The 15,642-nt window shown below is 38.5% G+C and overlaps 4 protein-coding genes across 4 annotated transcripts; 2 read left to right on the forward strand and 2 right to left on the reverse strand.

Moving 5' to 3' along the window:
• Positions 1 to 3,585: 3,585 nt before the first annotated feature.
• Positions 3,586 to 5,168, forward strand: EAF02_010920 (uncharacterized protein; the record flags this gene model as incomplete). The annotated part of the gene is made up of 3 exons (XM_038906968.1): positions 3,586 to 3,884; positions 3,938 to 4,200; positions 4,333 to 5,168. The coding sequence occupies 3 exons, from the start codon at positions 3,586 to 3,588 to the stop codon at positions 5,166 to 5,168; spliced, it is 1,398 nt and encodes a 465-aa protein (XP_038753258.1).
• Positions 5,169 to 6,561: 1,393 nt separating this feature from the next.
• On the reverse strand, positions 6,562 to 7,835 carry EAF02_010921 (uncharacterized protein; the record flags this gene model as incomplete). The annotated part of the gene is made up of 2 exons (XM_038906969.1): positions 6,562 to 7,654; positions 7,702 to 7,835. The coding sequence occupies 2 exons, from the start codon at positions 7,833 to 7,835 to the stop codon at positions 6,562 to 6,564; spliced, it is 1,227 nt and encodes a 408-aa protein (XP_038753259.1).
• A 1,623-nt stretch (positions 7,836 to 9,458) lies between these two features.
• Positions 9,459 to 9,863, forward strand: EAF02_010922 (uncharacterized protein; the record flags this gene model as incomplete). Its single annotated transcript, XM_038906970.1, has 2 exons — positions 9,459 to 9,697; positions 9,782 to 9,863. 2 exons carry the CDS (start codon positions 9,459 to 9,461, stop codon positions 9,861 to 9,863), a joined length of 321 nt encoding a protein of 106 aa, XP_038753260.1.
• Positions 9,864 to 12,481: 2,618 nt separating this feature from the next.
• EAF02_010923 (uncharacterized protein) lies at positions 12,482 to 15,396 on the reverse strand. The gene is made up of 2 exons (XM_038906971.1): positions 14,362 to 15,396; positions 12,482 to 14,310 (listed from the first exon to the last, which is right to left on the reverse strand). The coding sequence occupies exons 1-2, from the start codon at positions 15,273 to 15,275 to the stop codon at positions 12,804 to 12,806; spliced, it is 2,421 nt and encodes an 806-aa protein (XP_038753261.1). The 5' UTR covers positions 15,276 to 15,396; the 3' UTR covers positions 12,482 to 12,803.
• Between the last annotated feature and the right edge of the window lie 246 nt (positions 15,397 to 15,642).

Here is a 15,642-nt window from a genome sequence, read left to right on the forward strand (position 1 = left end):
ATTAAGGAGATTAATTTGATAAAAAATGCTGATTCCGGGTTTGTTTAAAAAAATGAGATTCTGATTTTCAAATTATTCAGTTAATTGATTAGTGTTTCCGTTTTTCTTTGAAAAAGGATTTTACTATAAATAATGGGTATTGAAGTTATCTAAAAGGATGGTTTCTTATATAATAATATATTATACAAGCACCTTTCGATTATAAAATCTTTTTCTTTAGTTTGATCAGCTTTGTTATATATATTGATAATTTGAAAGGTTTTGTTTTTATTTTGATAATTGAAAATCTGTATATCAGAATCTATTAAAGAATCGGAAGCTAGATTGATTATAGCTTGAAGAGTTTTTGATATATATAATAGTATATGTAACTGGTAATTAGGATTAAGTCTTAATAATATTTGTATGAAATTGAAATGTATAATAGATCTTGAATTTGAATAATCGATTCCGTTTTTAATAATTCAAGATTCTTGAATCATAATAAGATTGATATTAAATTCTATTGCAAGCTATAGAATATTCTCTATAGTTTGTAAATTCCGATTGAAATTTATTTGAAGGATTCGAATATTAATATGATTCATTAATGAATAGTATTCGATTTTTATTAAATAGCCTAATAGGTTTCGTATGTTTTCGAATTTGCTATATGATTTTCTTAGCAATTCGAGTATTTTACTTTTAAATATTGATAGAACTTTCCTCTGATATTATATACTATATACAAGTATACTGATATAATATGCTTACTTTTATATAATTTATAAAAAAGGGTTTCTTTTACAATAGGCATTCTGATACTCAAATCCTGATATTTCTAATATTGTATAGTTGGTTTGATTTGTAGAATTGTTCTACTTTTATACTATTTCCAATAATATATAATTGTTTTGAATAGCTAATTCTATTTTTGATTTTATAGCAAAAGCAATAACAATAGCACCCTCTCGTTAATAGACTCTTTTAGAAACAGATATAAGCTAAAAGAGGATTCCTATAAACTTAAAGTCTGAATTGAAGGTTTTGATTTTATTGAGTATAAGATTCATTCCTTTTGTGCCTGAGAATTCTTTAATTGGGATTTTGTGAATAATAACTTTATACTATTCTTAATCCTTTTAGATTCTTTCGAATTTGATAATATTATTTCAAATCGCTTTCTTTTCTAATAAGAATTGTAATATAAAGAGATCATTTGTTGTGATAATAATATTATTATTGAAGGATATAGTTGCTGCTGTAATAATTAGCCCTTTGATTCTGATCTTTTGAAAGACTTTATTTATTTTGTTTTAAATAATTAGAAGGGAAAAGGAGATAGGGTTTGGAAAATCTGGCTTGATTAAGATAATTCGTTTTGGATGAGGTTAGATTTCTTTTCTATATTAGTAAATGTAATGTTTTTTCCTTTAAGAACTAAATTCCATTCTCCTTTTTTTGAAATATCAGTATATATTGGTTTCAATATAATGATAATAGCAGTAGTAGGCGGAAGAGATTTAGCTAATGCTTTTGCTTGTGATTCGATTTTACATATAGCAGTTTCCAAATGAGTAATTTGAAAGATGATAATATTTGAAGCTGTAATAAGCTTCCCCTTTTCAATATATTCTCTAAAAATCTCTAAGAGATCTAAAAGCTTGGATTGTTTTTTACATAATTGGGAAAAAGAGGAAGCTAGCACTATAAGATCTCTAGCTTTCAAAATAGCTTCCTTAAATATATTTAGATTGTTTTGGATTCTAGATTGTTTGTTCTAATTACTAAAGGGTATTATAGAGCCCCGTTTCTTATTCTGATTGAATATATAAATAGTATTGATTATATCTTGAATAATAAAGAGGTCACTAAGTAAATTGAATTCTTCAAATCTTCTTCCAGAACTGATTGGCTGATTAATTAATAGGATAGGGCTAGAGATTTCGAATTGAGGGTTTTCAGAAGGCAAGGGAGAGCTTAAAGATATTGGAATACCTAGAACAACAATAGAATAAGTGTTTGGTATAATAGAGGCTTTAGAAGAAGCCTCCATCATAACCGTATCCCTAAGTATTAATGGATTATTAAAAGAACTCATATTAAGGATTTAATTCTTATTCTAATAATTCGAAATGAGAAAATTTTACGCGAATTTTCGTATATATTTTGTGTTCGGAACGCCGACGATAGTAGCATAACAATTACTGGTTAGAATCACTAGGGGGCAATTGTAATCAATTTGGTTTAATAACTATAATCTAAATCGATCGCGAACAAGTCGTATTTCAAAGAAAAAGTTTCCTTCGAAATTTGTTGTGTGTGAATCTCAATTATCAAATATGAGTTAACTTTGCTGACAAGAGTCAATTGTAGAAGATAAGATTAATCAATGTGAATGTTCATCAGGATGATACAAATTACTACTCAATATATTATAAACATGAACAGATGGAATGAAAAGCAAGTTTTATAGTTTATTTCTTGTTATCAACAGGAATTTTTGAGCGAACTAGATTCTCATGGATCTTAGATCTTTGATCACTCTTACTTCAGCTAGCTTGACTATGATTCGATAGCTAATCACGTTGATTAATAGTGGCAATTCATGAAAGATCTGGGTTATCGGTATGAGAGTGGTGGATTAATGGGAGGTGGGACTGCTCACTAAAGACTATTTGTAATGAGGTTATATGCTAGGAGCTTTAGTTGTAACATCATCTGACTCTCTATGGCAACTTTGATATAGAGAAAGCATGGAACAAAGGAACAAAGAATCATTACTATAGAAACATCATGTGTCTACAGTCATATTTCATGTTCCTGCTGCGCTTATGACACATGAATAAATGGACACAAAAGATGACTGAGTTTCAAATGTCAAGTAATACTATCATATCAGCATTCAAGCTAAAATCAATGAAAGAATCTCTAAGTCTGTTTAACTCTTAGAATTCACGTCCAACTGAGCGTATCATATTCTGTAAGTGGTATCATCAATTCATTAATCTCAAAGATCAGAAATTTCCAAACAAAGATACAGGCAATCATTCAATAGGTCCTTATTTTAATGGAACTAAAGCTAGTCTCAGGCCTGGTCCTGAGAGTATAGGAGTCTAAACGTGGAGTCTAGATAGAAAATACATTCCTGGCATTAGATCATATGGCGAGTCTCATGCTCTAGGGATCTCATTAGCGCGATTGAAAGAATGAAGGATCTCGAGCAAACAAAAGTCTGAGAATTGAGCAGGTAAATCTAGAATTTAAGAGCGGGCTATGTTTCCAGTGCTTGTTTAGACGTTTCGAACGTACACCTACCTGAACACCAAATACGGTCGCTCGAATCTCCAAAGTTTAGCTGTACTGTGATAGAATCTATTGTATCATTGGCTTTTTCTTCGACCGTAGCTCTGAAGAATATCTATTTAGGTCTCTCGATTATCCATTTGATTCCATTTATTTAGAACTATCTTAATTTGGAGAAAGCCACAAATCTCAAGGATTTCTTACTCATATTCTCAGCTCAAGAACGATATTCTTAACGAAATTCTTGTACTTCCCAACGGTTCACCGAAGCATAAATCTCGGTTCTCATCTATCATAAAAATGGCCACCAATGGACTGGGGATAAATCTGGTTCCGAATCACAATATCGGTATTATACCTTGGCCTCATCCTGCCAATGAAATGTCGCAGCTTGACGCGATAATTTCAGATACAGACGACACAATTCTAGCTGGAATGAGTGAAATACTAGAGGCTTATATTCGAAGATCTGGGCATCGTGGTCTTTCTCGTGTAAATGTACTCAGAATATCCAGAATTCTAGCTGCAACATATCAAGCACCTGACAAGCCGAAAACTACCAAGAGCGCTCTGGCGCCCCTCAGCGGAGGCTATGACATGTAAGCTCCTCAAATTGATAGAGAAAGTGATAAGTTTCTAATCGCGGATGTAGTGATGATCAAAAAAACTTTAACAAGATCGTCTCCATTAACGTAGGAACTGGAAAACAACGAGTCCAATTCACAGCAATTGCTGGATTATTGGCCACGCAAGCCGAATATTTCAAACCTCTTTGTTCTGGTCTATGGAAATGTGGTCGTGAAAGTATCATCTCACTAGAAGATTATCAACCTGAAAGTTTCGAAATGTTCCTTGCATGGCTCTACACTAAGGATATTAGAAATGCTAAATGTCTGGGAAAGCATACCACACGTAGTAATACTCACTTTCGAACACAAGCCCATAAGTATAAATGGTTCCAGTTACTTCGTTGTTATTTCTCGCCGATTATATCGGAGCATCGAAATTCGCCAATTATATGATGGATGCATTAACCTTGGCCTATAGAGAATGGGTGCGCGATGGATTTTGTCAAGTCGGCGAAAGATCCACTTTTCAACAAGACAGAGGAGACTCGAAAGCTGGTGGATAGCAACACAGTCGAATCATCACCGCTACGAGCTCTAATCAAGGACATACTATTTCCTTCTGTTGAAGAGAGACGAATTCCCGTTACCACTAACCGACGTCCGAGAGCACCCCCTTATTTCCGTAGAACCAGACGTGGAATTCATAATCCCTTAGTGCTGAACCCCCTATTTCTGCCCCATGACCAGAATACTCAATTTCCAAACGATGGAACGGCTCCGCATCCAAATTTTCAACCTGGTCATCCACTGTTTACTTCTGATTTTCCGCCAACTACTCTGAATGCACATCCCCCGCCACCAACCGTCCACCATATGCACAACGCTGCACCTTCGTTATCCACTGGAATCGCACCTGCCCCACACTTTCACCCTCATCCACCGCCAACTCATCCTCATAACAATCCAACATTCTATTCGATTCCTCAAGGAGGTCCATTTCATGCTGGCAATCACCACCTTCCCATCTCTCACCGCGCACCTTCTCCACATCATATTCCCCACAATCCCTTCGCCAATCACTACAATATTCGAAATCAACATCCTTTTCTCTCGCCAATGCCCCTCCCACCTCGACCTACTCTACGCTCTCGTTTTCTCAAAGCAATGAAGTTTGGGAGAGATGAAGAGAAAGTAGATCCGGAAAGCGTTGCTATTGAGTTCAAGGAATGGGAAAAGGCATCGATGGTTTGGGAACATGAGAGATGTAGATATCACATTCATGCTATGGGGAAGGACTGTCGAGATGAGGAATAAAGGGCTAGACTTTTCGAGAGAATTTCGGTGAAAGAGTATCTTGTTTGGGGGGGTAGGCATTTGGAAATGATTTGGGAGCCTAATCTAGTACCTTTAGATTTGTGAGTGCCAGGCAGAGATACAATCAGGAGCATAGGGAGTATCTTAATCATTCAGCTATCACATTTTATATGCTAGATGATATCATGATATAAAGGTTCCATTGATATATGCTATAAAGCAAGTGAGACCACTCGAAGACAATACAACAAAGGATGTGATGGTGTTCCAAATCCTCAGACTAATTCAAATCGACTCCGAAAGCTTTATATCCTATTATGAGTCATGTATCAATGAACACTATACTTTGTTCCCAGATAATGAATAAGTAGCTTGAATGTGATTAGTATAATGTGAATTAACTTTCTCACCTTGAAGTTTTGTTTATTACCTTTGATAGTTTTTCCCAGCATATTCCTTTCCGAACAAAATCACTTCAATTTTTTGTACTCTGTTTTTGCTCCCTTTCAATAAATGAGAATTCATATCAATAAATCAAAGTGAAATGATTCATCAAAGAATTTACAGTCCCGGACTTGTTCTCTGGCCCAAATGAACCCTTTCGTCTAGTCACGGAAGTAAAGAACCTCATCTTATCTGGATGCGAATTATCGGAAGTTTCCAGTACAACAATTTATCCTCTAAATTTAGATTTTCTTACAAAATCAACGCTTGTAAATAAATTTTATCCATACACTCTCGTCATTTTCACCCCAGCAATCTATAGTTCTTGTCTAGTACCTTCCAGCAGCTTCATACGATGAAGTCATCGTGATGGAATATCCGCGACTGCGGTAGAGGCGCCCTAGGTGACTCCACGACCGGAAAAATTATCACCATCACTATGAATTGTTTAGCGGTCTTCGTGGTGAAGAGCATTCATTATCTTTGTATTAGATTCAGTGAGATGAAACTATATTTTACATTTTTCTCTTCACTAATGCTTGTGTAGACTTTGTTGGAAGGAATAAAGCTTTTTCAATTACAAGTATGATAAGGGGCGAAAAAGGAATTTCGTTCTTTTTGAGAGGATAGTAACTTCTTGGCAACAAGGAGATCAAGTATGATGCTTTTATGAGCTTTTGAAAGGTATCAACTGCTGCTAAAAGTCCTTTTGATAAGCGCCAGTTATAGTTCTTTGGATCACAATGGGATATTACATTCAAAACTTTCGAACAAGTGTTTGGAATCAGAAATGAATTCAGAGACATCCAGTAGATTTTCATTGAGTAATGAAGACTGCACGAAGTGTAACTATCTCACAGACTCTCAAGACTTCTCCACCTTACCAACTTCATCCATACTCTCCAACAACCGCAACCATCACACCACCCCCAAAGCTATCCCAACCTCCTCAACCCATCGAATATCCCACCGCCGATGAAATCGTCACATCCCCACCTCCCTCTGCATTACTCCTCTCCCTCGCACTCTGAACCTGACAATTCATCTCCTCAACATGATCCTTATGCTCATGATATACACATCCCGAACCCCGCTCTTTCCATCCTCTATCTCTCGCCTCTTTTCCTAGCTTTGCATAAGCACTCAATAAATCAATCATAAATTCCATCGGGACCGAAAGCTCTTCCTGTGTACCGGACTCCGCGCCGGTGATTAGAGTACTGAAGCTAGAAGGCTGAGCATAGTATTTGGGATAGCGGACAGAATAGTTGATGATCATCTGGACGAGCATTTTTCGTAGCTGAGAGTCAGGGTTTGTAGATGCATACAAATGGGAGATTTGCGCAGGTGATCCACCTAGAATATTTCTCGCATCCGGGGGAAGGAGTTTGGTTTTTCGATTCGGAGTGTCGTTCTGATCTACTATTGGCGGGGTGGTTGACGATTGTGTTTGATTGAATAAGTTATCGTTTCCTTCGGTTGTGAGTTGAGATAGGCGATCAATTAATGCGTCATATTCTGCGGCTCCAGGAGTCGCGAGAATATTCTCATCGTCTTCATCTTCTAGTTGTCTTCGATGAGTTTGCCATCCGCATTCTTCTCTCAAAGCGCAGATCATTGTGTCGATAATCTTGTTGGCGAATTTAGGCGCGATCAGGAATTGTGAGAGCTTGTAACATTCAATCATCTGATCCCAAAGCTTAATGTACTGCCGAATGCGCTCGTTAACGTTAACACTAGTGATTCCAACAAACTTTGTTGAAGACTTTAACTCGTTGGTTGTATTCCATGATACGAAGATGGAAAAAGCGTCGGTTTCGGCAGGTGTGGTGCATGGAAATGGGATATTATTTGTGCGTTGGTGTTCTAGGCGGAGAGCACGAATGTAAGAAGGTGTGGTATCTGGTACTGTGGGTGTTTCTGGCATGAAGATGCTTCGAAAAAAGAGAGAGTTCATGCAGAAGACTGCAAGGGGCCAGGTGACACGGATGGGACTAGTGGAAGGTCCAATGGTAACGCTGGTTAGATCATCGTAATCGATCCTAGAGTTCGTCAGTTTGGTTAAGGTGATAAGTTTAAAACAACTTACTTTGAAGAGTCTATGGGATCTGATGGGGCGTTTTGAGCAATCCATGGTGTATTTGTGATTGTGTAGAGTCCCGACGCTAATTCCGTTGTTTCTGGGGGGATGATAGAAGCATAGGATTCCTCTAAATTAGGCATTTTTACCAATTTACTCTATCAAGTAGATGGCTCAATTTTGTGTGTGATGAATTACTTTTGTTGTTATGGTTGATTGGCTAGATATCAAAATCAGTATCTTTGGTTTTAATTTTCAGATGATGTGGGAGTGTGTTGGATGTTATATGATTAAGGAAAATCTGAACAGCTTGGGTGGCCTTTCCATTCTTATATATCGTACCATTTGACAACGGTACGGTTTATGTTGAAAGGAAAGCAAAGATACGGCTAGCAATCTTGGACTGGTAAGATTGACAGCTATCTTGCTGTTTGACACATACAAGTGCTTCAACTCTCATCGTAGCGGTATACATACCGAAGATCTATACGGCCGGGGTAAACAAAAAAAATACAGGTCTGTGGACTTGGATGCCGTGGCTTCTTCGAGGTTTCTTTCTATTCTGAAAATTAGTGATAGGATAGTCTTACACGCATCCAGATACTGTGTTAGTCCTTCGAGCTTTCGAGAATGATCTTAAACAACCTTTCCAGTGCCACTTATTTGATATTTGGGCCTCTTCGACTCGGCTAGATCCTTCTTTGTCGTCCAGCCTTCCTCAATCTCTTCGTCTTCTTCCTCTTTTCCTCAAGTCTTCTTTCATCTGAATTCAATAATCAATAGATCTTATCCGTAATAAAGATCTTGGTACATAGATTGTGACTAGATATTATACCAGTGGTCTTCAATTCCCTGATACCACCATACTTCGAAGACCAACTCTAGCTCTAGAGAAAGATCTTCCAAGTAAGGGAATTTACCTATACAAAATTCCAGATTCACTCATTGAAACGTATAATCCTCATCGATGCACAATATGTTCTCCGTCCACTTCTCTAGATACTGGATTCCATAGTTTATAAGTTTACTCAGCATTATAAGAGGTCATCTAGTGAAAAAGGCGATATTTTCGGTACTTCGATTCACCTCGTTGCCTGCCGAAGGTCGCATCAATATGACTTTAACCTGAGTTGCTCAACTTTTTACACACAAACTATCCTGTGGAGTTACAAACTTTATCCATCTTTCCACATACATCGAAACCCCTCAACTCATCTAAATTCTTCCATCTCCACAATCCCAAATCTCTGAATCTCCGTACAAATTCCCAAATCCCCAACCGCGATTCGTCTAAAAATCCTCTCACAAACAAAACTTCGCATACGCTCACCCCGCACAATTCAATTCAATTGAATCTCACGCCACCCTTAATATTCAATTCAATCCAGACGTCTCATCATTCTAGACTACCACTCCTCGTTCGTCTAGCATTTTTGCTATGGTATTTTCCATTTGACGAAACTTACAAAATCTTTTGGGAATCAAAAGCGCATCATTTCTTCATCTTCCATATCTGTCGGCTTTGCGATTAATTCTTATTTGATTTACAATCTGTCAATTTAAATTAAGTCATCCAGCATAGAGCTCTCACTTGCAATATCCACGCATCAACAATTCTACGGAAAGCTAGCAATCGCCATCGCCGTCGCTATCGCCATCAACCACACATACGCGTGCAGAAATCCCCTCCCAAACCATCACACCCATACCCACACCCATCCTCCATCACCTCACCTCCTCTCCCCAAAACCAAAAAAAACAACAAAATGCCCCGCTACACACCCTCCCACAACGTCGTCCCCCCCGAAATCTTCATCGACTTCGAATCCCACTACCGCGAACTCTACGAGCTCGTAGTCCACTACCGCAATGCTCTTGGTAACGACTCTATCTTGGGTATTCTGCGCACTGCTCTCGACGATGTCGTTGCGCGAATTGAGGAAGCATTGCGTTTGAAAACTTTGGTTATGCGATGTCATTTTTATGGGAGATCGAGAATTCGTGGGTGAGTTTGTTGTTGCTTTTTTGAGGGGGATGGGGATCTGGGATAGATTTGGTAGAATGATTACTAATGTTTTTACAATAATAGAAAGTACAAGCAATTACTCCTTACGTTGAGAGCTATCCAGACGGATTTGTTGGAGTGTATGTATATTTATGATGGGAATTGAAGGTGAAGTTGAAACGAACGAGAAATTGGAGGCTGCAGGATGGGAGTTAAGGCTTGGAGAGTTGTTATTTTGGGGATTTGGGATCTTGGGAAATGAATCATTGAATATGGGAGTATGGATGCATATATTCTGGGTTATGGATGATTGTGATGGAATGGGATTGTTAATTAGGAGGGCCTTTGTGGATAACCCTTAGGTGTATTAGATGAAAGATTGGCTGGTCCATCTATTGATATGAAAGAAAGATACTATTTAAAAAAGCTTTTTGTTTGTGATTATGTGGATGATAGAAATTGATGTTTTTTGTAAATTTTGTTAGTTTTCCACTCTTAACAGCATGTCTCTTCGAAGCGAAAATATTCTCTGTGTCAAGTTTCCTCCACATCTATTGGTCAAGAGCCGAACTCCTTTTCACTGACACATCAAAAATAAAACAAAACCCAAGATTGTTTTCTCGACGTTGAACACTCATAAATGATGACCTGAATCCAAACCTCAACTTTATATACTTCCAACCCCTCCTTTTTCTCATACCTTTTTCTTATAATTTCACCATCATCTTTCTCACCAACTAACCTATACAATATCAAACAACATTTTGATCTATCAAAACACGCCAATTTTCTTCTAGATATCCATACATCTACCACTCCAAAAAATCCAAATCCATCACCTCCATTTCCACCCAGCCCAAACATATCATATTTCCAATATTCCATTCTCCAAACCCAATAGCCAAAAAATAATTCAACACAGAATTCAAGATCATTTTCAACCCAAGCTAATTTATCCATCTCTTGTGAATATACCACACACACACGCATCTCCATACAAGTTCCTCCGCCCATTTCTGTATTTCGTGAACCAGCAACACAACGACAAGAACAAGCGAAGAGGAAAGAAAGGCTTCAGAAATATCACATCCATATCTATCTCCATTCATACCCATCCAATCCCACTACATTTACATTCCATTAGAAGTATATAATCCGATTCGCAAAATTATACATTACCAATATGATTCGAGATGACGTAGTTATTATATTCAATCCATGGGGGCAAGCCCCTAAACCCCCATAGCTCGCTGCGCTCGAAGATTTTGCTTTTTAGGGTCATTCAATACAAGAAAGTATAATTCCTACATCTCTGTATCTATTTCCAATATCTGTATCTCTAGCCCGCGAGATAATTACTTCTTAATCACTATACAATTATTTTCAATCTTTAATAATTCATTATTTTTTTAAAAATACTATATGTATATGTAAACTATATCAAACCCAACAATTCCACCTCATTTGGTAGCTCTGTATATATCTACTCACTCATTCTCGATTCTGCCTATCCATTTCTTTATTCATCTCTCTATTCATCTCTCTATCCATCACCCTACCTACACACTTATATGTCTAACTTCATCTCTCAATCTCTGAATCTTACCCCATCCCATTTAAAATCTCAATCCAAATCCTATTCCAAATCCCATTCTCTCTTTACTTTATTCCTCCATCTCTCCATGTCTCCATTCTTTCTACTTTATCCCTCCATCCCTCCATCGCTCCATTCATCCTCTCTCCATCCCTTTTCCCTTTATGTATCCTCTTTCTGTCCCCTTTTCCATCCACTCAGCCCAACCCAACCCAAATCAAATCAAACCCTCCTTACCCCCCTTCCCCCCCCACTCCTCTTCCCCTTCCCCTCCTTCCTTTCTCCTCCCTCCCCCGCCCGCCAAAAAAACTCTCAAATCATACTTATCTAAATACCTAAATACCTACCTAGTAAATGTTTGTATCGTATCACCTCTCAATACCTCTCAATACCTAGCTACATATATATCTAGGTACCTGACTAGCTGGCTATATGCAGTGTCATAACCCATCTCATCCCCACTCATCCGCCATCTACCATCTACCTCCTAATCTTTATCTTGTGCGACACACCACTTTCCATCCACTACACCACAACACCACACCACCATAGTTGTGCAACACACCTCCCCCATACCTCTAAATTCTAGCAGCCCAAAATCCAGCAGCCCAAAGCCCAATGACCATACCGCCACATCGCATCGCATCACGTCGTATCACACCTACCTTTTAATACCAACACCAACACCAACACACATACTCAAAACCACCAAACCATCTCTCAAATCCCAAACCCCATTCCCATTCCCATTCCCATTCCCATTCTCTATTCTATCCCCGATCCCCATCCCCTATTCCCGATCCCATCCTCATCCCATCATCAACAACAACAACAATAGTAACCAACCAAATCCAAACCAACCAAATTTAAACCAATCAAAACCTCACTCACTCACTCACTCACTCACTCACTCAATAAATACATACATACCAAACTAATCTCTCCTTCTCCTCCTCCTTCTCCTTCTCCTTCCCATCTTTCAAAGTTCCAAGTACCCCTCATCTTCGGTTTAAAATCTGCGGTTTAAATACAGTATTACTAACTACTGAGTACTTACTAGGTAGGTAAAATAACGTAGAATAATGTAATATGCTTAGATTTTCTAATCATCATCACCATCACGAGCATTATAAGCATTACATTTAAACAAATAAATGAATGAACGAATGAGGAAAAAAGAATGGAAGAAAGATTCATTTCAGATAAAGTTTTCATTTATTCATGACTACCTATCTAGCTAGCCTAGTCCGTCTACTTTTTCCATTCATTCAATATCTATTACCCAAAAACGGGGGTATAGAAAAGAAATGAAAAGAATGAAACAAAGCAACTTCTCGACTCTACCTCTCTGTGTATATCTATCTACGTCTGGTCTCTATACTATTTCGTATATCCTCCACTGAACCATCGTGTATGTATGTATCCATGTATCTTTACCCACCCATCATTATCATCAACTCTCTAATCAAGTCGCTGTATCTATTCCAACCCACTTGATCCAAAATTCTCATCTCAAGCCAACCACTCCGCTGCATTCTCCAAACACTCTCCAATAATTCCAATCCATTTCTCCGCATTCTCGTAATCCTCCGAATCAATACTTTCTACCAAACCTGGGAAAACTGCACCCGCATAACCAGTCCACAATCCTGGTGCAAATACAACATGTTTAAACCATGATCTACCATCTAAACCTTCTTGGTATAAGAATTTTCTCTCGAGATACTTGTATTTTTCATTGACAGTTCGAATTTGATTGTAAAGTTTGACCTTGGATACAATTTTCCACCATGGAATATCTTGACCTGCTTGTTCAGCGAGAACGGCGGCGGTAGAATCATGACGAATTGCTGCATCTTTCAATGCGGTAGCACGATTGTGAAGACCTTTGAAGGAAAGTTTAAGGGTGTTGATGTCACCCTTGGTTGCGATACTGGAAGGACGGAAACGAGCTTCTTCATCTTGTTCTTCAGTAGAAGATCCAATCATGATGGAGTCCAATTTGGCTTCGGTTTTGCTGATATAACCCTGTAATGCATTGGCATAATCAGTAGCATTGAAGGAAATAACCGGTGTTTCTGCCATTTTAGCCGTGTAAAGAGCCCAAATTTTGGACATTGCTTCATGGTAATGGAATCCTGGATCTCCATAGGTATCCATCCAATAGAATGAATCATAATTAGAATGATAATGAAAGACAGCCTTTTCACCACCTTCATGATTAACATCTGGTCCAAATCCTAGATCAATCGATGGAATACCAGCATAATCTTGAAAAGCGGTAAAGTCACTACCACTTCCCATGGTACTAATGAGCCCATTCCAAAGGTCGCCAACAGTTTGTCCTGGAATTGTTTGATTGGGTGATTGAACTAAGCTCAAGATTTCACCCAAAGCTTTATTGTGAAGAGGACTTGCCGATGCCGAAAATTTAGGTCCACTAGTACCAACATCACAATTGATGTAGGCAACATTAGCATTGTTGAGCCAAGGTAGATATTCTTCAACCCATTCTGTTGAACCAACTAAACCATATTCTTCACCATCCCAACTGGCAAATACAACGGTACGTAATGGTTTCCATCCTTTCGAAACAGCAACACCAAAACTTCGAACAACTTCATTGAGAGCTGCAGAACCACTATTTGGATCACCAGCACCACCAACAATCCATGCATCATGATGATTTCCGATGACAATAACTTCATCTGACAATGTTCCATTAATAACACCAATCAAATTCCAGATAGGCGTTGTGACGTATTCAACATCATTGACAAGGTTGAGAACGAGATTATCTGGTGAGGGACCAATGTTGTACTCTACTCCTTTGTACGCCAAGCCAAGGTTTCGATCCCACCATTTATTTAAATCTTTTGGTGCGGGTCCGATACCATTGAGAGATTTGAGGATAGGTATAGCATCGACGTAAGAGATTGGAAGGGAAGGAATTGAAGGGATTTTTCCATCGACAGGTTGACGTGGAACTCCAGGTTTCGAAGGATATCCAATAGTGGTTCTATAGATGATTAGTCCTTTGTTACATAATTTTGAGGGAATGATGACTTACGGATCTCCAGGTGCAATACTAAGGAATTGAGCACTTCCTCTTTGAACACTACTTGGATTTCTGGCTGGTCCATTTGGGTATGCAATAGCTCCATTTTCCTCTGTATTTGACCCATCATCACCGGGATCGCTGAAAAGAATAGTTCCAACCATTCCCAATTCTTGTGCGCGTTTAATTTTGAGTCCACGGAAGATGCCACCATATCTTGCAATAGCAATCTTGCCTTCGAGACTAACATTGAGTTTTACAAGATCCTCAAAATCTGCGTATGTACCATAATTGACGTAGACGTATGGTGCGGTGACATTTCCGTATGCAGAGTATCCGTGGAAGGTTGGGATTCTGGTATCCAAACCAGTAGTCTCGTCCTCTTCCAGAATATCTTCTTCCAAGCTAGCTTCGAATTTGATCTTTAATTCTTCGACCTTGGAATTCTTATTCATTGTCTTTTCGTACAAGGCAAGTCGATGACCACGCGGATAATTGAGATAAACATCATATGCGATGACTTCCGAATCAATGCCAAATTCCTGCCATCTTTCTTGAGTCCAAGTGACCTGACTTAAATTTGTACCAGCTACATGTGGACCGGATGTATAATATTTACTCCATTCTCTTGCCTTTTCGGCCTTTGGTGTATCGAGCAATATTTGTTGAAGTTCTTCGTAAGTGATGGCAGACGATTCTCCGTGATGTTTATCGTGATGCCAATGTCTGTGGTGTCGAGGAAAGAAAGACAAAGGGAGGAGGAAGAGGACGACGGCGACAATCAAACAACAAGTTGCTGCGATGGTAAAGAATCGACGAATGGTATTATGTTGATATCTTTGTCGAGGTTGGCCAACGATGACCGTGGCGATCAATGGAGTACGTTCATTATTCTCCATCTTCTTTTCATCTAGGATTCTACCCATGATGACGGTTAGTGAGAGGTGAGAGTGATGGTGTAAAGAGTGAGGAAAGAAATCATCAATCAAAACATTTCTCAGATGTGAAGGTGGTTGTGACGAGAAAGTAAGTACCTATTGCGTTATTTGAAGGTGCACCCAGTTCTCGGGCAATTATATCATCCACGGAGTAAAAGTTATGCGGAGAGGGTGGTGGTATTCATGAGCTAGTACCCAGATGGTATTCACTTCCCATAGGCTAAAGAAGAGCTTCCTGATATGTACGATAACGACGACGATTGCTTTGACTGGAGTCGGAACTGATAAGACATAAAAAGCGGAGAAACGTACGTCCGAAGATCAACCTATCAGATGGTATCGGAGGGGAGGGGAG

Source organism: Botrytis sinoallii (genome assembly GCF_014898435.1).
Source record: "Botrytis sinoallii strain Bc 23 chromosome Unknown BSIN_028, whole genome shotgun sequence".
In the NCBI taxonomy this organism is placed as follows: domain Eukaryota; kingdom Fungi; phylum Ascomycota; class Leotiomycetes; order Helotiales; family Sclerotiniaceae; genus Botrytis; species Botrytis sinoallii.